The sequence below is a fragment of the Gossypium hirsutum genome, chromosome D10, assembly GCF_007990345.1.
Source record: "Gossypium hirsutum isolate 1008001.06 chromosome D10, Gossypium_hirsutum_v2.1, whole genome shotgun sequence".
Lineage (NCBI taxonomy): Eukaryota > Viridiplantae > Streptophyta > Magnoliopsida > Malvales > Malvaceae > Gossypium > Gossypium hirsutum.
The window spans coordinates 21,042,433-21,061,768 of record NC_053446.1 but is presented as its reverse complement, the minus strand read 5'-3'; the positions used below and the strand labels follow the sequence as shown (position 1 = coordinate 21,061,768).

Sequence of the window (19,336 nt, the reverse complement as noted above, 5' to 3'; positions counted from 1 at the left end):
TGAGCATAGGCAGCTCGTTGTTGCTGAAGATGCAGTTTGGGAATCCTATGTAAAGGTAAAATGTATTTCAAGTATTTATTTGTTTTTTTATAAAACTTATAACTAATATGATTTCCTCATTTTTTTTAGAGTCACAAAGAAGCCTCTCAGTTCAGACATCGTTCTTTCCCTTACTACAACCAGCTTACTGCCATATACGCAAGAGATCGGGCAACTGGGAAAGACGCTCAAACAGCTGCTGATGTTCTTGAAGAAATACATGCTGAGGATGAACGTACTACAGATATGAATGAAGAGAGAAACACATTCTATGACTGCGAAGCTGACGTCTCTTTAGACGACATGGATGTTTCTGGTACGGATCCGCGAGGAGATAGAGACCAAGGGGGTTCCTCATCTTCAAACAAGAGAAAGAAGAAATCTGATGCTCGTGATAATGTGTATTCTTCATTTGATGAGGCTGCCACTTTGTTGGGGGAAAAAATCCAGGCCGTTGGCGATCAAATCAGTAGGAGTATTGCCTCCGAGGTGGTAGTTCAGCAGAAGTCTGAAGAACATCAAAAGATGGAAGAGAAAGCTTCAAATTTATATTCAGCCTTATGGTCAATTGAAGGTTTAACCGACGATCAGCGGTATGATGCTTTGAGTAAAATTCCCGATCATCCAACTCAAATGATCGTTTTCTTTAGTTTGCCTTCTGTTGCCCGATTGGAATGGGTCAGAAGATTTCTTTCTCACCATTAAATATCAATGTTCAAACTTTTTGATGTTGTAAAACTATATAACATATGGATTATGATGTACAATTTCATTTTCATCTAACCTTTTCTTAATATAAGTTAATTATGTTTATGCAGAATATAATTCTCAAGTTATATATTGATTTTAGTAAATTCATATAAGAACATTTTATTATTAAGAATTTTATGAAATTATATATCACTATTAAATTATATTTAATATTAATTATTTTAAATTGTATAAATTCATATAAGAAAATTTATTATCAAGAATTTTATGAAATTTAATATTATTTATTAAATTATATGTAATAATTATTATTTTAAATTATACAAATTCATAAAATATAATTTATTAGTTACAATTATTTTAAATTTTATTAAATCATATATTTTAATTAAAATATATTTAATATTAATTGTTTCAAATTTTCATTTATAGTATCATATATTATGATTTGAGTAAATTCATATAAGAATATTAATTATTAAGAATTTTATTAAATTATATATTTTAATTATAATATATTTAACAATAATTATGTTAATTTATATTTTACAGTATCATATATTATGATTTGAGTAAATTCATATAAGAATATTAATTATTAAGAATTTTATTAAATTATATATTTTAATTATAATATATTTAATAATAATTATGTTTAAATACGATTAAATTATTTATTATTGATATTAATAATCTTATTAAAATTTAAATAACAATAACAATAATAATTTACCAAAACAAATTTCTGCTAAGTATTAAGAATTTTATTAAATTATATATTTTAATTAAAATATATTTAATAATAATTATGTTTAAATATGATTAAATTATTTATTATTGATAATAATAATCTTATTAAAATTTAAATAACAATAACAATAATCATTTACCAAAACAAATTTATGTTAAGGGTATTCTAGTCATTTTAGTTTTTTCCATTATGCTATTATACCTCTATTTCATTCAACCAAACACAAGATTACTATTACGCCTCTATTCCATTACATTCAACCAAACAGTTGATTTGCTATTACACCTCTATTCCATTACACCTCTAATCCAATACAGCGAACCAAACGTGCCCTTAGTGTTACCGGAAAAGACGGTTTTGAAACTCTAAGAAAATTATCCATAATCAAAATTTATGAGAAGTTTCATATGTATAAAAGATTCATAAGAACTCACTTTATCACATATGTAACTGATTCAATTTGGACGATCTGTGGCGTATGAGCAATGTGATATCACCTAGTTGCAGGCCCGACCCTGGGGGTCGTCTAGAAGTACGGCCGTCCAAAACCCAGGGTTGAAAGGGGTTCAAAATTTATTATTTCACTTAGGGCCGAAAAATATCAAGAACGAGCCTGCCTAGTTTGGCTACTGCACTCTGCAGCATTTCCTGGTAGAAAATAGTGCCTGCACTTTGAATGGTTTTAAACACTGCAGCTGCATAAAAGATTGCAAAACATTTTTGTCTATGGAAGAAAATAGATATCGAAGTGAATGAAGTAGATTTTTTTAAGGTATATTTTCAGTCAACTGAGGACACTTGTGCATATAGTATCCTTCTCATTTCATTATCTCTAAGGTACAAAAGAGATTAGCTTCTGAATCTTTTGCCAATATGCAGGTAAGATTCCAATTGCCGAATCATAGGGAATGATGCATCCCAGTTCCTTCCCACTATATCATGCAACCATGAATAAAGGAAGGAACGTATAATTAATGTATTTGTGATAAAGAAAAAGCAGGACACAATTTGAGTAACTCACCAGCTTTGATTAATTGCGTATGACCAAATCCGCTGTTCCAGAGATAAGTCTACATTGATTGCTGCTTTTTGAAAACGTTGTAGAAAATATAGCTTCAGCCAAAAGAATATTTTGAAATATAAAAGAATGGGAAAAGAAGAGACTGGTTGCTATTCAAAAAGTTTTAGGAATTTTATACCACCATACATTTTTCTATTGAAGAGGCAATACCGTTACTCTAAACTTTATTTAGTGTCACAAATTAAGCTCTTTTACTTACTTCGCGTGGCTTTAAGTAATTTTAGGTTTTTTATGTTTATTTCTATATTGTTTTATGATCTGTTAGGTCGACCTAAGTTTAAGAAAAAACTAACAAGTTGATTGAGTATGCAGGACAATATTCTTGGCCGATGAGTCAGTGAATTGCCACAACATTCGGAGAAAAAACAGCCACCAATGTCGCGACACCCAATTTCTAACCGAGAGGGGGAGCATTTGGTGTTCAATGTCATGACACAAGCTATAAGGTGTCACAACACCAGTTCAACGCGACCCAAAATAACGCAGAGGTGTTTGTGTCCTTACAATTATATTTAACTCGTTAATTAGTTCATGCTACACAACTACTATATATATCAGCTCAAAACAATAGATGAGGAGACTTTTACAAACTTTTCTTCAGATTTCTTTACACAAACTTGAGTCAAAAGACATCTATTATGAAGTAGAGACGATTGTTAGCAGAGAATGTTCCAGATTCGTGCTATTAAATTGATTCACCAATAAGCATTGTCTTCTTTAATCTTAAAAAATATGAGATGGAAAGAGTATTCATAGTTAACAGTGATAAACTAATTATATTACAATTAGCAATCTCCATGCTCGGAATATCTTAGAAGTGTTTCCTTATAAACTAGTTATATTACAATTTTACCTTCCCCCTGAAACTGCAAAATTGGTCAGCACCTCTACATTGCTTGGAAAATCGGGTATACGAAACAATTGCAAATTGGAGAGGCGTTGCAAGGCTTCCTTGGATGGCTCATGCTCCAAATTGTTACAACGGTCAAAACTTAACTCTCGAAGGGAGGAGAGATTTCCCAACCACTCCGGCAAAACTTTCAGTCCATTGAAGTCATTAATCAATAATCGCTCAAGTGCTGTGAGATGTTGAAGTTGATTTGGCAAAGTGCATGCTTTATCCCATCCCCACAATGTCAATTCTTTAAGGGAAGAGTGGAGGTGGTGGATGGAACCTAGACCTGGGAATTCCTCTAGCTCTTCTGAGAAGGGACCCAATTCCAATCTCTTCAAACTTGTGAGGCACCCAAGGCTTTCTTCTGGGAGCCTTTTCATGCTTTGGCAATCACAAATACGCAATTCCTCCAAACAACGCAATTGTCCTACATCCTCTGGAATTGACTCCAGATTATTGCAGTTGTAGATGAACAAACGCCAAAGAGAAGTACAAGTTGACAATCCAGATGGTAGACTTGTTAATGCTTCACATTTATTCAGCTCTAATTCTAAAAGAGAAGAGAAACCATCTAAGCTGGGAATTGAAATCATAATAGGACAATTTGCAATCTCTAACGTTTCCAATCTTGTGCTTGCAGATAATCCCCCCCCTATCTCCAGTAATTCTTCACAGTTGCGTAATCGAAGACTCAAGAGAGATTGAGATTGGCCATTGAAAGGAGCAGACCTCAAATTAGGACATTCACTTATGTCCACATCTGTTAGACATGTGGAGGCGAGCAATCCCTCTCCAGAGATACCACCCTCTACACTTGGAATGAACCGTAAGTTCCAACAGTCTGTTATTCTTAATTCTTTAAGACTAGAGGGAAACAGTTCATTGTCTCTCCAACTTAACTCCTCGCAGTTTTGAATAATGATGGTCTCGAGAGAAGAAAATCTACTCATTCTTGGAATACTGCTCAGATTGTAACAATCTACAATTTCCAACACTAGTAGCGAAGGAAACACAGGAATCGTTGGCTCCACTTCTAACCATTCTTCTACTTTAGGCATATTCCTTAGGACGAAATTTTGCAATGCTGGAAATAAGATGATTGGCTTATTCTTATCACAACCGTTCATATAAAATTCATTTTCTATGCACCTCACACGGTATAAACCTCCTATTTCAAGAAATTTAAGACTGGGATATTGTCCGAGACTTGGAAGATTATTCACATTCTCACAATCTAATAGTCTCAACTCAACCATATTCACGAGTTGAAAACAAGTATTTGGCTCACCACAAAAGTTCCCTAACAGCCATGATGGATAGTACTCCCCCTTATACCTCTCAATACTTAAGCTTTCTAAGTTTGAGTGAGGTTCCAACCCTTCCAATACTTCCTCATCATGATTACAGTACCCTTCCCTCCGGTTGTCCCATCGGTACTGGTACTGCAACTTGTGTAATTTCTTCTTCTCCCACATTTTTGCTCCCCTAGCTTCTTCTTTGTCTATAACATTCTCAAGACCCTCTATCACCAATTCTCCTCCTAATTCAACTAAAAAACCCAATTCTCCAATTCCAGTTCCCCTTTCTGTACCCACATGAAATACTGGCAAAGTCTAAAGACTAATTAGACATCCTATCCCAATAGGAACATGACGTCCATGACTGATATATAAATGCCTCAAGTTAACTAAATTTTTCATTCCTTCAGGAAGTTTTTTGAGCATTTCGCAGCTCAATAATCTTAACGTCTCCAGAAGGTAGAGCTGAGTAAAGGACTTAGGTAGTCTAGGTATGCGAGTTCTTGAGATATCAAAGTATCTCAAATGCTTTAGCTTGCCAATTGCATCTGGCAATGATACAATATCAGCACCACCAAATTTAAGAACCCGCAAGCCTTTGAAGTCTTTTCCAATGAAGGTGAAGCTAGAATTCAAGAACAAAGAGCGCCACAATTTCACATCATCAAACACATTTTGTTGTTTGATATCAGAAATGGACTGGGCAAGATCATGAACTAAATCATGCATCTTACAACTTATGATACGTCCGTACAGATCCTTCTCCACATCTTGCAATAAGGAATTTGATAACAGGTCATTGAAGTACTCACTACCAATATCCTCAAAGGCCAGTTGCGAACTTCCTTTGGATCGTTGAAGAAAGCCTTCAGCCATCCAAAGCTGAATCAATTCCTCCCTTTGTATCCTAAAATCTTTAGGAAAAATGGAACAATAGGCAAAACATTGCTTTAAATACAAGGAAGGCAAGCGATCAAAACTTAATTTCAGAACACGAACAATACCTTCATTCTTTTCCAAAGAACCCCAAATAGAACTATCCCTGAAGGAGACCCACTCATCTTTATCCCATTTGTTGCACATCGTCCCTCCTATAACAGTTGCCACCAGTGGCACACCTCCACATTTACAAGCAATATCCCTTCCAATAACTTCCAATTCTGGAGATATTGAAGAGTTTCCAAATGCTCTTTCTCTGATTATGGACCAGCACTCTTCATCTATCATCATCTTAAGATGATGCCTATGATAAGGAGGTGATTCCCTTACTAATGCAACATTTTCACTACGACTTGTGACCAGAATGCAACTTTGTTTACTTCCATTCATGCCCAGCAAACTGCCCTTTAAGTCCAACCAGTTTTTAATATCCTCATCCCACACATCATCGAGGACAAGAAGGAAGGTCTTTTCTTTCAATTCCTTTTGAATTTCTCGAAGTACAACATCCCCGTTCTTAATCTCACAGGGTTTTCTAGTTAGAGATTCTAACATCTCCAACAAAATCCTCCGGACATCAAAGTTCTCTGCTACACAAACCCATATTATTTTCTTAAAATGGTTCTTTATTGTCCCATTATTGCACACTGACTTTGCTAAAGTAGTTTTACCCAAGCCTGCCATGCCTACAATGGATACTATTGACAATCTTTGGTGAGTGGCTGAGCTAATCAAGAGATCAACTACTTTTAAGACATCAGCTTCCCTTCCAACAACTCGTGATGAGTCAAGGAAGGAGTTGGTGCCTCCTACTCCACTAAATACTGGAGCCGTCGTATTTTGAAGTCTTTGTTGGAGCCCAAATTTGGAGGCCCGATCAGTAATCTCATCCAATGAAAGGCTAATATTCTCAACCTTTTTAGCCATCTTTAGAGAAAATGCCAGGTGATTTTTGGAGGGGGAAAGGAAATCCCTAACCTTTTTACTCATTTGGTTGTCCACCTTCCGGCGGACATGTTCGCAAGCAAGCTCATCCAATACATCATCCGCCTCATAAGCGATATCCCTAAGCTGCTCCAACCAGACTTTGACAGCCTCATCAACTTGCCTCCTCTCTGCATCTTGCAAGAAAGCTCGAGTGAGAACTAGTAAAGAACGAAGCTTGCTCAGCTTGTCCTTGAAATCCCATGCAAGGTTGATTTGGTCTTCAAGGAGGGAGATGGCCTTTGATAGAGCCACTTCTACGGCTGCAGTGATGACAGCTTCCGCCATTTGTGAATCGGCAATCAAGAACGGGAGAAAAAGCTTGGAGATCAGTTGAACGAATACAGATAAGGCTGAGGTCAGGTCATGTATAATGTCAATCAGCCTATGGCCTACCTGCTTCCATTTTATTTTATTTTGTTAGTGCTTCTACTATTTCACATTTTTACCTAAGTTTTTGTGATATTTTAATGGGGATAAAGACTAGTGCTATGGCCATGGATCTGGCTGAAATAAAAAGAAAGCTCATAACGCAGACTATAGAAAGAGCTATCGGTAAAAACTTCGGATCATGAATTCTAGTTGACTTTAGAACTCATCCTATTTAAAAATTTATTTGATATTACCATTACTTTTGGCCTTTAGTAAAAGAATAAAATTGCAATTAAACCCTTACAAAGGAAAAAAATTCATCTTACTGGATTGTTATTAACTCCCAAAAATTCAACTAGAACTCCATTAACAGAAATCGTCAATTAACCGGTTTAACTATTAATTTTCCTGACGATGATGTGGCATTCTGACATGTTAAATAATATTGACATGGCATGTCATATTAGCAAAATAAACTTAAAATTATGTATGCTAACCCGCATGCCACATCAACAAAAAATAAAAACTTATAAAAAATCTTTTAAATTTAATAAAATAAAAATATACATCTAAAATAAATCTGGACAACCATTTACCTAGACCAGATCCATTTAAGATGAATGCAATACTATACAATTTTTTTAATAAAAATTATTAAAATTTACTAAAAGTTATAATTTATAAAAATATTAAGAATTATATTCCTTATATATATACTTTATATTTTCGCTTTCCTTTTTCTTTCTTTTTATCTTTCTCTCACCTCTCTCTACTAAGAAGACTGCATGGCACTGTATTCATTTTGAATTCTATGATGACTTTTTACAAGCTTTTGTAATTTTGAATTCTTTCATGGTACTCTTTTTCACATTTTTTCTTTTTTTGTAATTTTTTTAAAATGTTTATAGTTTTGTACTTATATATATTGTATAATTTTATAATCCTTTTTACTGGAATATTGTAAAGTCCATCAACTAACGATGACAAAATGATCTAATTGATATTTTTAGAATCAATAGAATGAACTTTTTTTCTTAAAAGACTTAATTGCATATTTATTTTTTACTAAACTTTTTTTTTACCCTTAAACCATTAAATTTAAACAATTAATAAAAATTAATTTAAACCAGATTACAAAATGGTTTGTCTAAAACCCAACTCAATTCTTGGCGAGCCAAACAAATCGAGTTTTCTACCATGTTTTCTTTGTTTCCTTAAAATGATAAAAGCTTGATTAAAAACCCAAGTAGAAGTTTCATTTACATGATTATTAAATTTAACAATAAACGTGTTGGTGCGCATAAAATTTTAATCTCTATCATAACATTAATAATGGAAGGTTCCTCTGTGTATTGAAACTTGATGGGAAAATACTTGAATCCCCCTCGCCAAAAAAGAACACTACTCAATGCAGTGCCACAAGCATACAACAAAAAAACGGAACGCTGGTCTATTAATCGCTGAACAAAACAAACATTATATTCGTTTTAAGCCCAACAAAACGATATATAGCAACAAAAAAAAAAACATGAACCTGCTTCAATGTTCTTAAAACCACATCCCAGTCCTTCCTTTGTATTAACCTACAACCATCATCCTCATGAACGGAAGTCCCATCTCCCCTACTCTTCGTTCTGACTTTCATCTTTCATAAGCTTGATCATATCATCAATTCGAAGAATTGTTATGGCTGCTTCAGTTGCAAACTGGTAAAACAGAGCGTTTTAGGAACCATATTAGCACCTCGCTGTTGGATAATGTAAACCAAAAATAAAAACAGCCAGATTACTCCAATTACCTGAATAATCTTCACTTTGCTCATTGCAGGCTCAATGACTCCAGCTTCTAAGTTGTTACGAACGGTTCCATTCAAAAGGTCCAAACCCATGCTGCAATTTGACAAGATTGAACATCAGAATTCAGTGCCACAACTCTCAATTATCTATAGTACTTTCTTTTATCGAAATTAATTTTTTTATCATAATATGGTCTGTGTTTTACTTTGAAAAATGTTTTTTATCAGCCTTGGTTTGAGCAGTGTGGTGGTAAGCCCGAAGTTTCGCAACTAATTCAGTGGCATCCTTGGCAGCATTGACTGCAAGCACCTGTGCATGATCAATTTTATTGCGTAACTATTTACTTCTCATATAAAGCAGTAAGTGAGATGAGCCAATAAAAGGATATCAATTCGCATAACTTGCACCCTAGCCAATACTAAATTTACCTTCGGTATAATTAAAAGAGCTTCTGCAAACTCTGCAATTGCCAACTGCTCACGTGATCCTAAAGTCGTGGCAAGATACTCCAAATACACTGATAAAGCAGCTTCAACTGCACCTCCACCTGCTACTACCTAATATTGCAGGAAGCATAAATAGTCACCTACCCCTTTATGCCTATTGATTTGAACTTAGAGGAATACTGAAATGAAAAAACAGACACCACTAGACTCTTTTTAACTAAGCATTCAAAGCAAGTGAAAAATACCCACATTGCAGTAAAGATGCTATCGCTGGAATGTCCAGATTTTAACAATTTAAAATACAACAGGCTAAGCTCAAGTGAACAATTCTCTCAGTAATGTAAGTGTTGGATCTTGCAACTAATAAATAATCATTTGTTAGTGGGAATAAGTTTTACCGTGTTGGATTCAAGAGTCCTTTTCACAATAGATAAAGCATCATGTAGAGCTCTTTCCATTTCATCAAGCATATAGTCATTTGCTCCCCTGAGGATCATGGAAACCTTGGAAATGATGAAAAGAGAAGTGTCAAGTCATGCAGTTATTGGAAATCAAAAGGCATATAGACAACATGTGACTATGAATACTAAACTCGCACATTACTTCAAAACTTATATGTTTGCTTAACATGGTTGCAACAATACCAGTAACATAACAAAAAATATAAAAGGAGAAAAGACATAGATACCAGAATGATATTGAACTGCAGCCAGAATAAAAGGAATTAGGTTCCTAAGTTTGATAGCTAATAACATACCGCACTTGTGCTCTTGGTCCCTTTAATCATAACCACGTCATCATCAGCAATACGTTCCTCTACAACTTCATCAGCAAATCCAAGAAGTGATGAATCAAAAGTTTCTTCACCCTCCATATCAGCAAATGTCGAAACCTACATATCCATCAATGAAGAACATTATAAAAGAAAAGCTCTTAGTAGACTATTTCAACTATTACGAGTTAAAGAGAAATATAATCAAAAAGTTATTTTCTCAATAAATTTGAAAAAGATAAACAACTAAGTCAAGTTACAAGTGATGCAGCCCTGAGAAAAGTAATTTCCAATTAGATCAAATTAACACAACTAAGTTTTGGAAGAATACAGTCCTTCACAGCATTGTCAAGGAGTGCACCTAGGCACACCTCTGCCTAGCGCCTTAGCACCAGACAACAAAAGCAACTCAGACCCGTTTGGTCAAGGCCCATTTATCAGGCGCATCCCTGGCGTGTCTAGCCATGTCTTTGTAAGGCAATAGGCATAAAAAGGCCCACCTAATTGATGTTCTCTTTAATTAATTTTATTTTTGAATTTTTCATTAGTTCTCCTTTACTAATAAGAAAGGGATAGAATTAAACTTTGTACTTCTCAATATTTGAGCATTCAACAGCAGACAGAGACCATAAGAAAATCATGCATATTGACCTATAAAAATTTTGCATGTTTTGTAGATATAGATCAGACTTTAGAGTTTATTATATATCTTATGCTATACATATAAAAACATAGAAAAGTGCACATATACATATTGCACATCACTCAGCTAGCATTTTTTTTTGTGCTTTGCGCCTAAGGGTAGCACATAGAGCATGCCTCGTGCCCTTATAACAGTGGTGCTTCATAGAAAAGGGATTGATTATTAATCATAACCATCAATCAATTCAGCACTGGAAAGAACATGAATATGAGTTATACCTTAGCACAAAGCATGCAAACTTATATGGTTATGACATAATTATCATTTCTAAGCTGAGTCGGAATGTACCATGGTTGCGCCAGTTGCCTTAGCAACATGGCGCATATCCTCTTTTCGGACACGTCTCACAGCAATAGCTCCCGCCTCCACAAAATACTGATGAAGCAATAAAGATTTTAGGAAGAAAATGAAAAAAAATAGAAAGTAAGCAGTTGGATAAAAACAAAAAAAAAAGGAAACTTGCCTTGAGTGCCATGTCATCTATCCCTTTTGTAGTCAGAACAACATTTGCTCCAGCTTTCAGAAGTTTCTCAATACGTTCTTTTGTCATATCAGCTTCTCTGTTGAGATATAGATGTCATCAGTGCCACATTTAATGTATATGAATGTCTGCTTTAATATTTACCCTAGGCATGTTCTAGATAATCTGATGAACTTCTACATATTTCAGACCAGAAAAATAAAAATAATAAAATACCAAGGGAAGCTGCAAACATGACTCTGCAAACAAGTTAACAGCTTTATGACTCATCACCTTTGACGAATTTTCTCCAGCTCCCTAGGATCGGTGACCAAGACTTGGACTCCTAACTGCATTTTTGTCTTCTGCAGATTAAAATCAAGACAAGCAATCTTGGCAGGGGAAACTTTTAAGGGCATTCCTTGTGCAGCACGGCCAGTGTTCAAAGCATACCCATTCAGCAGGTAGCTATCTCTGGCACTTTTTCCGTGTGCTTTTAAAACATTAATTCCCTGAAATAAGAAAAAGTAATTAATGACGTAAAACAACTAAATGAAGGTCCAATTAAAGACAATGTACAATCTCTCACAGCATGAGCTCAAACAAGGACCTTAATATGAAATGTTTTAAAATACCTACCTTGATTGGGTATCTGACTTCTCCTCGTGCATTGGTCATCTTTACTGCCAAAACTGCTTCTACAACCTATATATAACAAAATCAATATACGAGCTAAACAGACATCCTTACACAGGTTTGATCCCTTGCATCTCATAAAAGATAGGAATGAAAACATTTGATGACTACAACAAGAAAATAAGATATAGCAAAAATTGAAAATATAGAATCATTACTGCTGAAACCAGAAAACCTTGCTGTGGGAAGGGGAATGAAAGTTACAGATATATGTTTGAAATGTTTATGAAAATGAATTAAGTAGGCAAGGAAAAAGAAAGGGTAGATATATTGATTAAACCAGTTGCCAGATTGCGGAGAGTTGAAAAATCTAATTACTTAACTGGGGCAATAATCATACCAAATTAGCGAAGAAGTCACTGTCACCAGCTATGAGCTTTGAGGACATACTCGTCTTAGCACAGTTTACTAGAGAATCTTTCCCAAGCTTCTCAACCTAGTAAAGAAAAACATAGGATGAATAAAAGGAACCAAAGCTATATAACATTGCAATAATAAATATCTACTGAATAAAATTCAATCAATTTTTAAAAACTTCATACTTTACAATATATAAGGTCATATTCAATCACTTTTCAAACGGTGCTCAATAAGATGCTTACTTTCACTGCCAACTTTTCTTCAACATATTTGCATGCTTCCCTCATTGCTAGCTGCACAAACAAAAGAATCCAAAAACATGTTCAGATTCTATTACATGGATATATTATAAACCAAAAAACCGTGACTCTGCTAGACAGATAAAGTTACTCACTCTGAAGCCGCTAATTATAGATGTTGGGTGAATTTTATTCCTAACCAGATCGTTTGCTCTCTGTCAAATTGCAAGTAAATCACATATTATCAAGTAAGTAAGATTCTTAAGAAGAAAACTCTGTCTAAAATGACTGTTCTATGCATGGATCAAATACTGTAGAGGAACAGATGCAGTTACCTTAAGAAATTCTGCAGCCACAATAACAACAGAGGTTGTTCCATCACCAACTTCTCGATCTTGAAGCTCAGCCAACTCTACAAGTACCTGCCAGCACAAAGGAGATTTCAAATATATTACAGCAGGTGATGTAGCTAGCCAACAGTAAAAGTCTTATCAGTAACATGCAAAATCCAGCTATTTGTCGACCTTGGCAGCTGGATGCTCTACTTCCAACATCTTCAGGATCGTAGCACCATCATTAGTAATCGTTACATCACCAATGTCATCAACAAGCATCTGAAATAATCAAACAAAAAAAAAACATTAAAGAAAATGCAACATCACTAGCACCACCTCGCAACTAAAATTAAAACTATAACTACTTCATTTCTAAAAATAATTGTTCTAAAAACAGCAAATGAATAAAAAACCAAAGCGAAAGCAAGCGAGATTTCATTCGGCATTTAAATAGAAACTAGCGGAGATACCTTGTCGAGTCCAACCGGGCCGAGTGAGGATTTAACAATGTTGGCAACTGCTTGACACGCCATCACTGTTGAAAAGCCCCCCAAATGAGAAAACGAAAAGAAAATAAACATTTGTAAATAAATGACGCGCGGAAGGGGAAATAGAAGGGAGTGAGTGAGTGAGAGAAGATACCGTTTTGAGTGCGAACATCCTGACCAGATTGACGCTCGCCGAGAATATCTGGAGCTTGGGCTGCAATCGCCATTTAAGGTAAGAAAAAAGAGCGATCGAAATGCGAAAAAAGAATTGGCGGCGAAACCCTAGATCGGGATCTGAGGGGAGAAGGTGAAGTAGGGGAAGACAGGGATTTGCAGCAGTAGAAAGACTTCGAAGAAGTGGGAAGAGTGAGTCGAGAATGTTCAAATCGTTAGGGTTCTACACTTTCTACTACTATGTTTTGATATTGTTAAATGTTGTTAAACGGCGTCGTGTTTTAACGACCCTATATAATTACCTAAGCTCTCTTTTTCAAGGCCCAATGTCCAAAGCATTAGCCTTAGAGAAAGCCCGTAGCTCGAAATTCTTTTCCTTACCTAAGGCCCCCCCTCCTAAGTTCAAATTTTACTTTCTTGCAACAACTTCTTTTTAATTTTGAGATAATAGAATGAAGTTATTTAATTTTTTTATTTTTTAATTAATTAAGATAAGTAATAATTTTTGAATTTGAGCTAAGTTAAATATTTTCGACTCGAAAAATTGAAAATCTTGACAGTAAATTAGTGTAAATATCAAAATGAGTGTAAATATCAAAATCTCGAAAAAATTATCAAAATTTAAAATAATTTCTAGAAATAATATATATATATTAAAAATCTAAAATTTATAACAAATAATTATAAAAAATTATAAATTGCTAAAAAGATATTTTTTTTCAAAATAGTAGATTATCAAATCATATATATGCACTATAGGAATACAAGGTTCCGAAAAAAATAATACTAATAATAAATATTGATATTCACATTCACATTCACATTCACATTAATAATAAATATTTTTTCTTACTTTCATCATTCTCGTTAAGAAAGCAATCTAAAAGCATGACTCAAACAAGTCTGTAAGTGAAAAAGGACAGATACTTTGAACGAATTGTCTATGCCCTATGGCTTAAGTTAGGATTAGGAAAGTGTTGTCTGATGATAATAATAATAATAATAACCGTAGAAGAATACCTATCAAAACAAAAGCAACTTTTAACAACAAATTTCTAGGAGATTTGGGACATTTCTAAAACCTCAAAACAGTATCAAAAGCACTAGCAAAACAGAGGTTCAACGTAATAGAGCAAGTAAAGGAGAAGCTAAGCTTTATGATACGGGAATAGTGCAGTGATCATATTTCTTCCAATGGTGAAAACATGGATGATATATAATTGGAATTCTTATATTGGTTCCGGAAGAAAAACAAAAGAACTTGATGCGATATGGAAGGAAAGCTAATTCTGCAATAGACTTCCTAATTCCTATCGGAAGTTGTAGGTGGAATGGGCTCAGACGGAGATGACACTGGAGAAGGGGAAAATGCGTTACATGGCGATAGTGGACCTACACAAAGACCAAGGTTTCTGACAATTGAAGATTCACTTTCGTCAAAAACAAAATTTTCTATTTTGTATAATTATTTTATTTAGAAACACCATATATTTTACCTAATGAAAAATTATGTTAGAATCTAATTTTGTCATAATTATCAATAATCTAGTCCGCATTATAGCTAGCAACTATTTAAATTTTAAAAATAAAATTAAATGCTGTAAAATCTGATTTTTAAATATAAAAAGTGCATCAATTGTTTGGAGATCATGATCTTTCGATGATAATAATGATGATGTAACATGCCCCGACAAATAAGTATTAAGACGGGTAAAGTTGAGTCCAGATAATTTTTTTTAATCGGTGTCGATACAAGAATATACACTCTTAAAGTGTAGCTAGATAGATCCAGTAGACCCTAAAGTCAATGGTTTCGCCTTGGCTTGTTTGTATCGGGATGTTAAAATACTTAAATTTGTAACAAGTTTAAATTTTTTAGGACCCTTTCGAATGGCTGATGGGATTATTTTATTTTTATGAAATTGTTAAAATAGGTCAAATTAAAACTTTTTTATTAAAAATTATATAAAATATTTTTTTTATTTCAAAAAATATTTATTTTTTATTTAAATAGCTATTTACATTAATGCAAATCTATTAATCATTATCTTATATTTATCAATAATATTTACCAAATAAAATTTTGATATTATAATTTATATGTCTATATAAATATTTTAAAAAAATTAATTTCATTTTTATATTATTTTTACTAAATGAAAAAATATAAAACAATTCAATTTTAACATGGAAATAAATTTTATGCCGCATTTATTAGCCAACTATATTTTTCCTCTATGTTTATTAATATTGGAAATTAAACTAGTCACAATACTTAATAAAATATATAAAGTTTCATTAATATTGAGAATTAGATTAAGATACAAAGTTTTTTTAAAAAGGCGAATTCATTAGACTAGTAACAATGATTTCTCTTAACATTGCAATGTTAATTTCACCTTCATTATTAGAAAATTTCAGTTCACCTCGATTAAAATAATTTTTAGAAGTTGACATGTGAAGCATATTTTTCAAAATCTTCGAAATATTTATCACTTGATTCGGCATGCTTCTAAATGTAGTTATGCAAAACTATTGTTACATTAACAATTTAAACTTACTTCTCGATTGAATAATTTATAATATCTCTTAATATTGGTCGTTTTTTTATCTACACTTCAAATGTTTATTCAATCATAAAGCGCAATGAAAAATGTGCACGATTAAAAATTTATTTTTTTTCATACTTCGATGAAAATTAAGTAAACGATATCATTCTCCCTTGTATGGTCCTAGAAAACAAGTCATATGTGTATATCTTAAATCCATAAAGAAATCTATTTCTACAAAACAAAAATAAAAAAGAGTATAAAATTATAAAAATTTAAATTCTGTTTTAAGTATTGTTAATGAAAAAAAATCTTTAACCTGGTTGGGGTGGGGTTGTAGAAAATTCAAGTCCTACCTTTAAGTGCTTGGAAAAAAAATTTTCTATAACGCGTTGTTTCTTAGTGTAGACTATTTTCAAAATTTGTTCACCTCACAGTGATAGTCTATTTCTACATAAGGTTTTGGTTAATAGACTAGGCATGCCATGTGTGATTGTATTATCGAGGCCTAAGGTGCTTCTAGGGACAAAATGAGTTTGAGTTAATTCTCAAGTTATTTATTATTGCTAATATTTTTTTATTGTAGAATAATTAAATTATTTGTTTCACTAATGATATTTTAGCACATTAAATATGTATTGCAGTTTAAAAATAATAAAGTAGATTATATATTATTTTTATAGTATTATATATTATGATTTTAGTAAATTCATATAAGAATAATTATATTGAATTTTATTAAACTATATTTAATAATAATTATTTTGAATTATATTTTATAGCATTATATATTATGATTTTAGTAAATTCATATAAGAATATTTAATATTAAGAATTTTATTAAATTATACATTTTTATTAAATTATATTTAATAATTATTATTTTAAATTATATTTTATAATATTATATATTATGATTTTAGTAAATTCATATAAGAATGTTTAATATTAAGAATTTTATTAAATTATATATTTTTATTAAATTATATTTAATAATAATTATTTTAAATTATATTTTATAGTATTATATATTATGATTTTAGTAAATTCATATAAGAATATTTAATATTAAGAATTTTATTAAATTATATATTTTTATTAAATTATATTTAATAATAATCATTTTAAATTATATTTTATAGTATTATATATTATGATTTTAGTAAATTCATATAAGAATATTTAATATTAAGAATTTTATTAAATTATATATTATTATTAAATTATATTTAATAATAATTATGTTAAAATATGATTAAATTATTTATTATTTATATTAATAATCTTATTAAAATTTAATCTAAATTAGTAATAATCATCTACCTAAAAAAAATTCTGCTAAGGGTATTCTAGTCATTTTAGTTTTTTTCCTTATGCTATTACAACATTATTCCATTCAACCAAACACAATAATACTATTACGCCTCCATTCCATTCCATTCAACCAAACAATTGAATTACTATTACGCCTCTATTCCATTACAGCTCTATTCCATTACAGCGAACCAAACGTGCTCTAACAACCTGAATTTTACTTTGAAAGTTAATCGTGTTAAAAGATATATGGCATATACCCAACTAATAAGAGTGTGCCACTTGTTTGCCTTTTCTATGTCATTGATGATCCGGTTATCAATTGCTGATGAAGTGTTACTATTAACCGATCATTAACCAATGTTGATAGATTGTTATCAACATTGACTTTTCAATGTCATTGGTGATGTGGCTATTAATTGTTGATGAAGCCTTACTATTAATTGATCGTTAACCAATGTTGATCATTGAATGATCAACATTAACTGATTGTTGATCGGTCAACTTTTAATTTGTTTTTTTAAAAACATATTTAGTTTCTAAATCAACATAAATTGGTTTGAGTTTTTTGAAGAATATATATTTTTTAGTATAGTCACATGTGTTCTTATTTGTTTTACAGTTTGAGGTTGATCTTGTTTAGGCTAGGGTGGTATTCAGGTAAACTTATTCCAAAATAATGATTAAGGTCCCCTTCGGATGCAAACTCGAATGTGTTCCACGACTTTTTATGTAATTTTTTATTCAAATAGTATTTAATGTGTTGTTTGGATCCAACCAGTGATATAAGATTGATCGAACACATTGATATTTTTTTGCTGGAGATGAAGGCTTCATTGGATGACCAGTTAGCTTCATTTCAATGTATTTAAACCACTTTTTGAGTTTAGTCTCACTGATGAGGTATTTGGATAATACCTCTAGTTGCCCAATGGATTGATTCTCACTGTGCTACACCTCTATTGATGGTTTTTGTTTCAGTACACTCAACGCAACCCTTTATTTTTTATATTACCTGTTACACCATTTTTTTATAAAACGGGGTTGACTTGGATTTTGAAAATGAAAACAAAAATGGGAGTCGCCACCAATCCTTTTTGATAAGGTGTGATCGGGTCACCTTGAAAAGTGATTGTTTTTAATAAACAATTTGATTTTATTAAAACAACGATTTTGGTCCACGAAATTCAGAAAAAACGGGTTCGGAAGTCGGTTACGTACAAGGAAGGATTAGCACTCTCGTAACGCCCAAAATTGGTACCTAGTTGATTAATTAATGTCTTAGTGCCGAAGATTGAAAACTTTAAAGAGATTTAAAATACAATTCTTTATTGAAATGTTGAAAATCAAATTACCCGCTAAGACCCTCTCATTTTAGAGAGAGAAAATGTCACACCCAATGAGTTAGGACATGATATTTCACATCCTCAAAAATGAGCTTGTCCTTTTAAAAAAACTCGTGCAATAAAATTTAGAAGGATATTTAATTGTTTAAGTCAGATGAAAAAATTGAAGTCCAATACATTAGGGCCCAATTTCTCAAAATTCCAAACATTGAATGCTGTCTTTTATTATTTTTTAGAAAAATCCTCATCTCGAGAAAACATGTCATATCCAATGCATTAGGACATAACGTATCGAATTCCCGAGAATGAGTTCTTTATTTATGTATTTTGATTAAAGAATATTCTCGATTATTTTGATTCAACAAAGAAAATTAGAACCAAATACATTAGGACTCAATCCTCTCGAAAATCCCAAATACCGAATATTGAAAATAATTCTCAAAACTTAAACCATATTAAATATAATTTTTCGAGCAAATAAAGCATGATGGAAGTAAAAGACGAAAATAAATTACGTTACTAGTATGCATAACAAAGGAAATACTAAAGCATTACAATGATATGAAGAAACAAAAAATGAAGTAAAAT

The 19,336-nt window shown here is 32.2% G+C and overlaps 2 protein-coding genes and 1 long non-coding RNA gene across 4 annotated transcripts; all 3 read right to left on the bottom strand.

The window, feature by feature from the left end:
- Positions 1–39: 39 nt before the first annotated feature.
- Positions 40–2,699, bottom strand: LOC121222172 (uncharacterized). Of its 2 annotated transcripts, none has more exons than XR_005919229.1 (3): positions 2,523–2,699; positions 1,936–2,196; positions 40–547 (listed from the first exon to the last, which is right to left on the bottom strand). It is a non-coding gene; the product is annotated as an uncharacterized lncRNA (long non-coding RNA). The 2 variants fall into 2 exon arrangements; XR_005919230.1 differs by having other exon boundaries at positions 90–547; positions 1,936–2,166.
- Positions 2,700–3,431: 732 nt separating this feature from the next.
- LOC107914588 (disease resistance protein RGA2) lies at positions 3,432–6,986 on the bottom strand. Its single transcript, XM_041101935.1, has 2 exons — positions 5,315–6,986; positions 3,432–5,062 (listed from the first exon to the last, which is right to left on the bottom strand). Exons 1-2 carry the CDS (start codon positions 6,984–6,986, stop codon positions 3,432–3,434), a joined length of 3,303 nt encoding a protein of 1,100 aa, XP_040957869.1.
- A 1,509-nt stretch (positions 6,987–8,495) lies between these two features.
- LOC107914587 (T-complex protein 1 subunit alpha) lies at positions 8,496–13,800 on the bottom strand. The gene is made up of 17 exons (XM_016843530.2): positions 13,520–13,800; positions 13,348–13,412; positions 13,067–13,156; positions 12,878–12,964; positions 12,698–12,757; positions 12,546–12,596; positions 12,284–12,379; positions 11,887–11,952; positions 11,542–11,759; positions 11,251–11,347; positions 11,076–11,162; positions 10,070–10,204; positions 9,711–9,815; positions 9,295–9,423; positions 9,072–9,175; positions 8,869–8,959; positions 8,496–8,776 (listed from the first exon to the last, which is right to left on the bottom strand). Exons 1-17 carry the CDS (start codon positions 13,590–13,592, stop codon positions 8,693–8,695), a joined length of 1,638 nt encoding a protein of 545 aa, XP_016699019.2. The 5' UTR covers positions 13,593–13,800; the 3' UTR covers positions 8,496–8,692.
- Positions 13,801–19,336: the final 5,536 nt, after the last annotated feature.

Coding starts and splice junctions, on each gene's coding strand:
- LOC107914588 (XM_041101935.1), bottom strand. CDS start 6,986: ATGGCGGAAGCTGTCATCACTGCAGCCGTAGAAGTGGCTCTATCAAAG. Junction 5,063..5,314: donor ATCATTGCCAGATGCAATTG/GCAAGCTAAAGC, acceptor ATGTGGGTACAG/AAAGGGGAACTGGAATTGGA.
- LOC107914587 (XM_016843530.2), bottom strand. CDS start 13,592: ATGGCGATTGCAGCCCAAGCTCCAGATATTCTCGGCGAGCGTCAATCT. Junction 13,413..13,519: donor GGATGTTCGCACTCAAAACG/GTATCTTCTCTC, acceptor GCTTTTCAACAG/TGATGGCGTGTCAAGCAGTT. Junction 8,777..8,868: donor GCAAAGTGAAGATTATTCAG/GTAATTGGAGTA, acceptor CTGTTTTACCAG/TTTGCAACTGAAGCAGCCAT.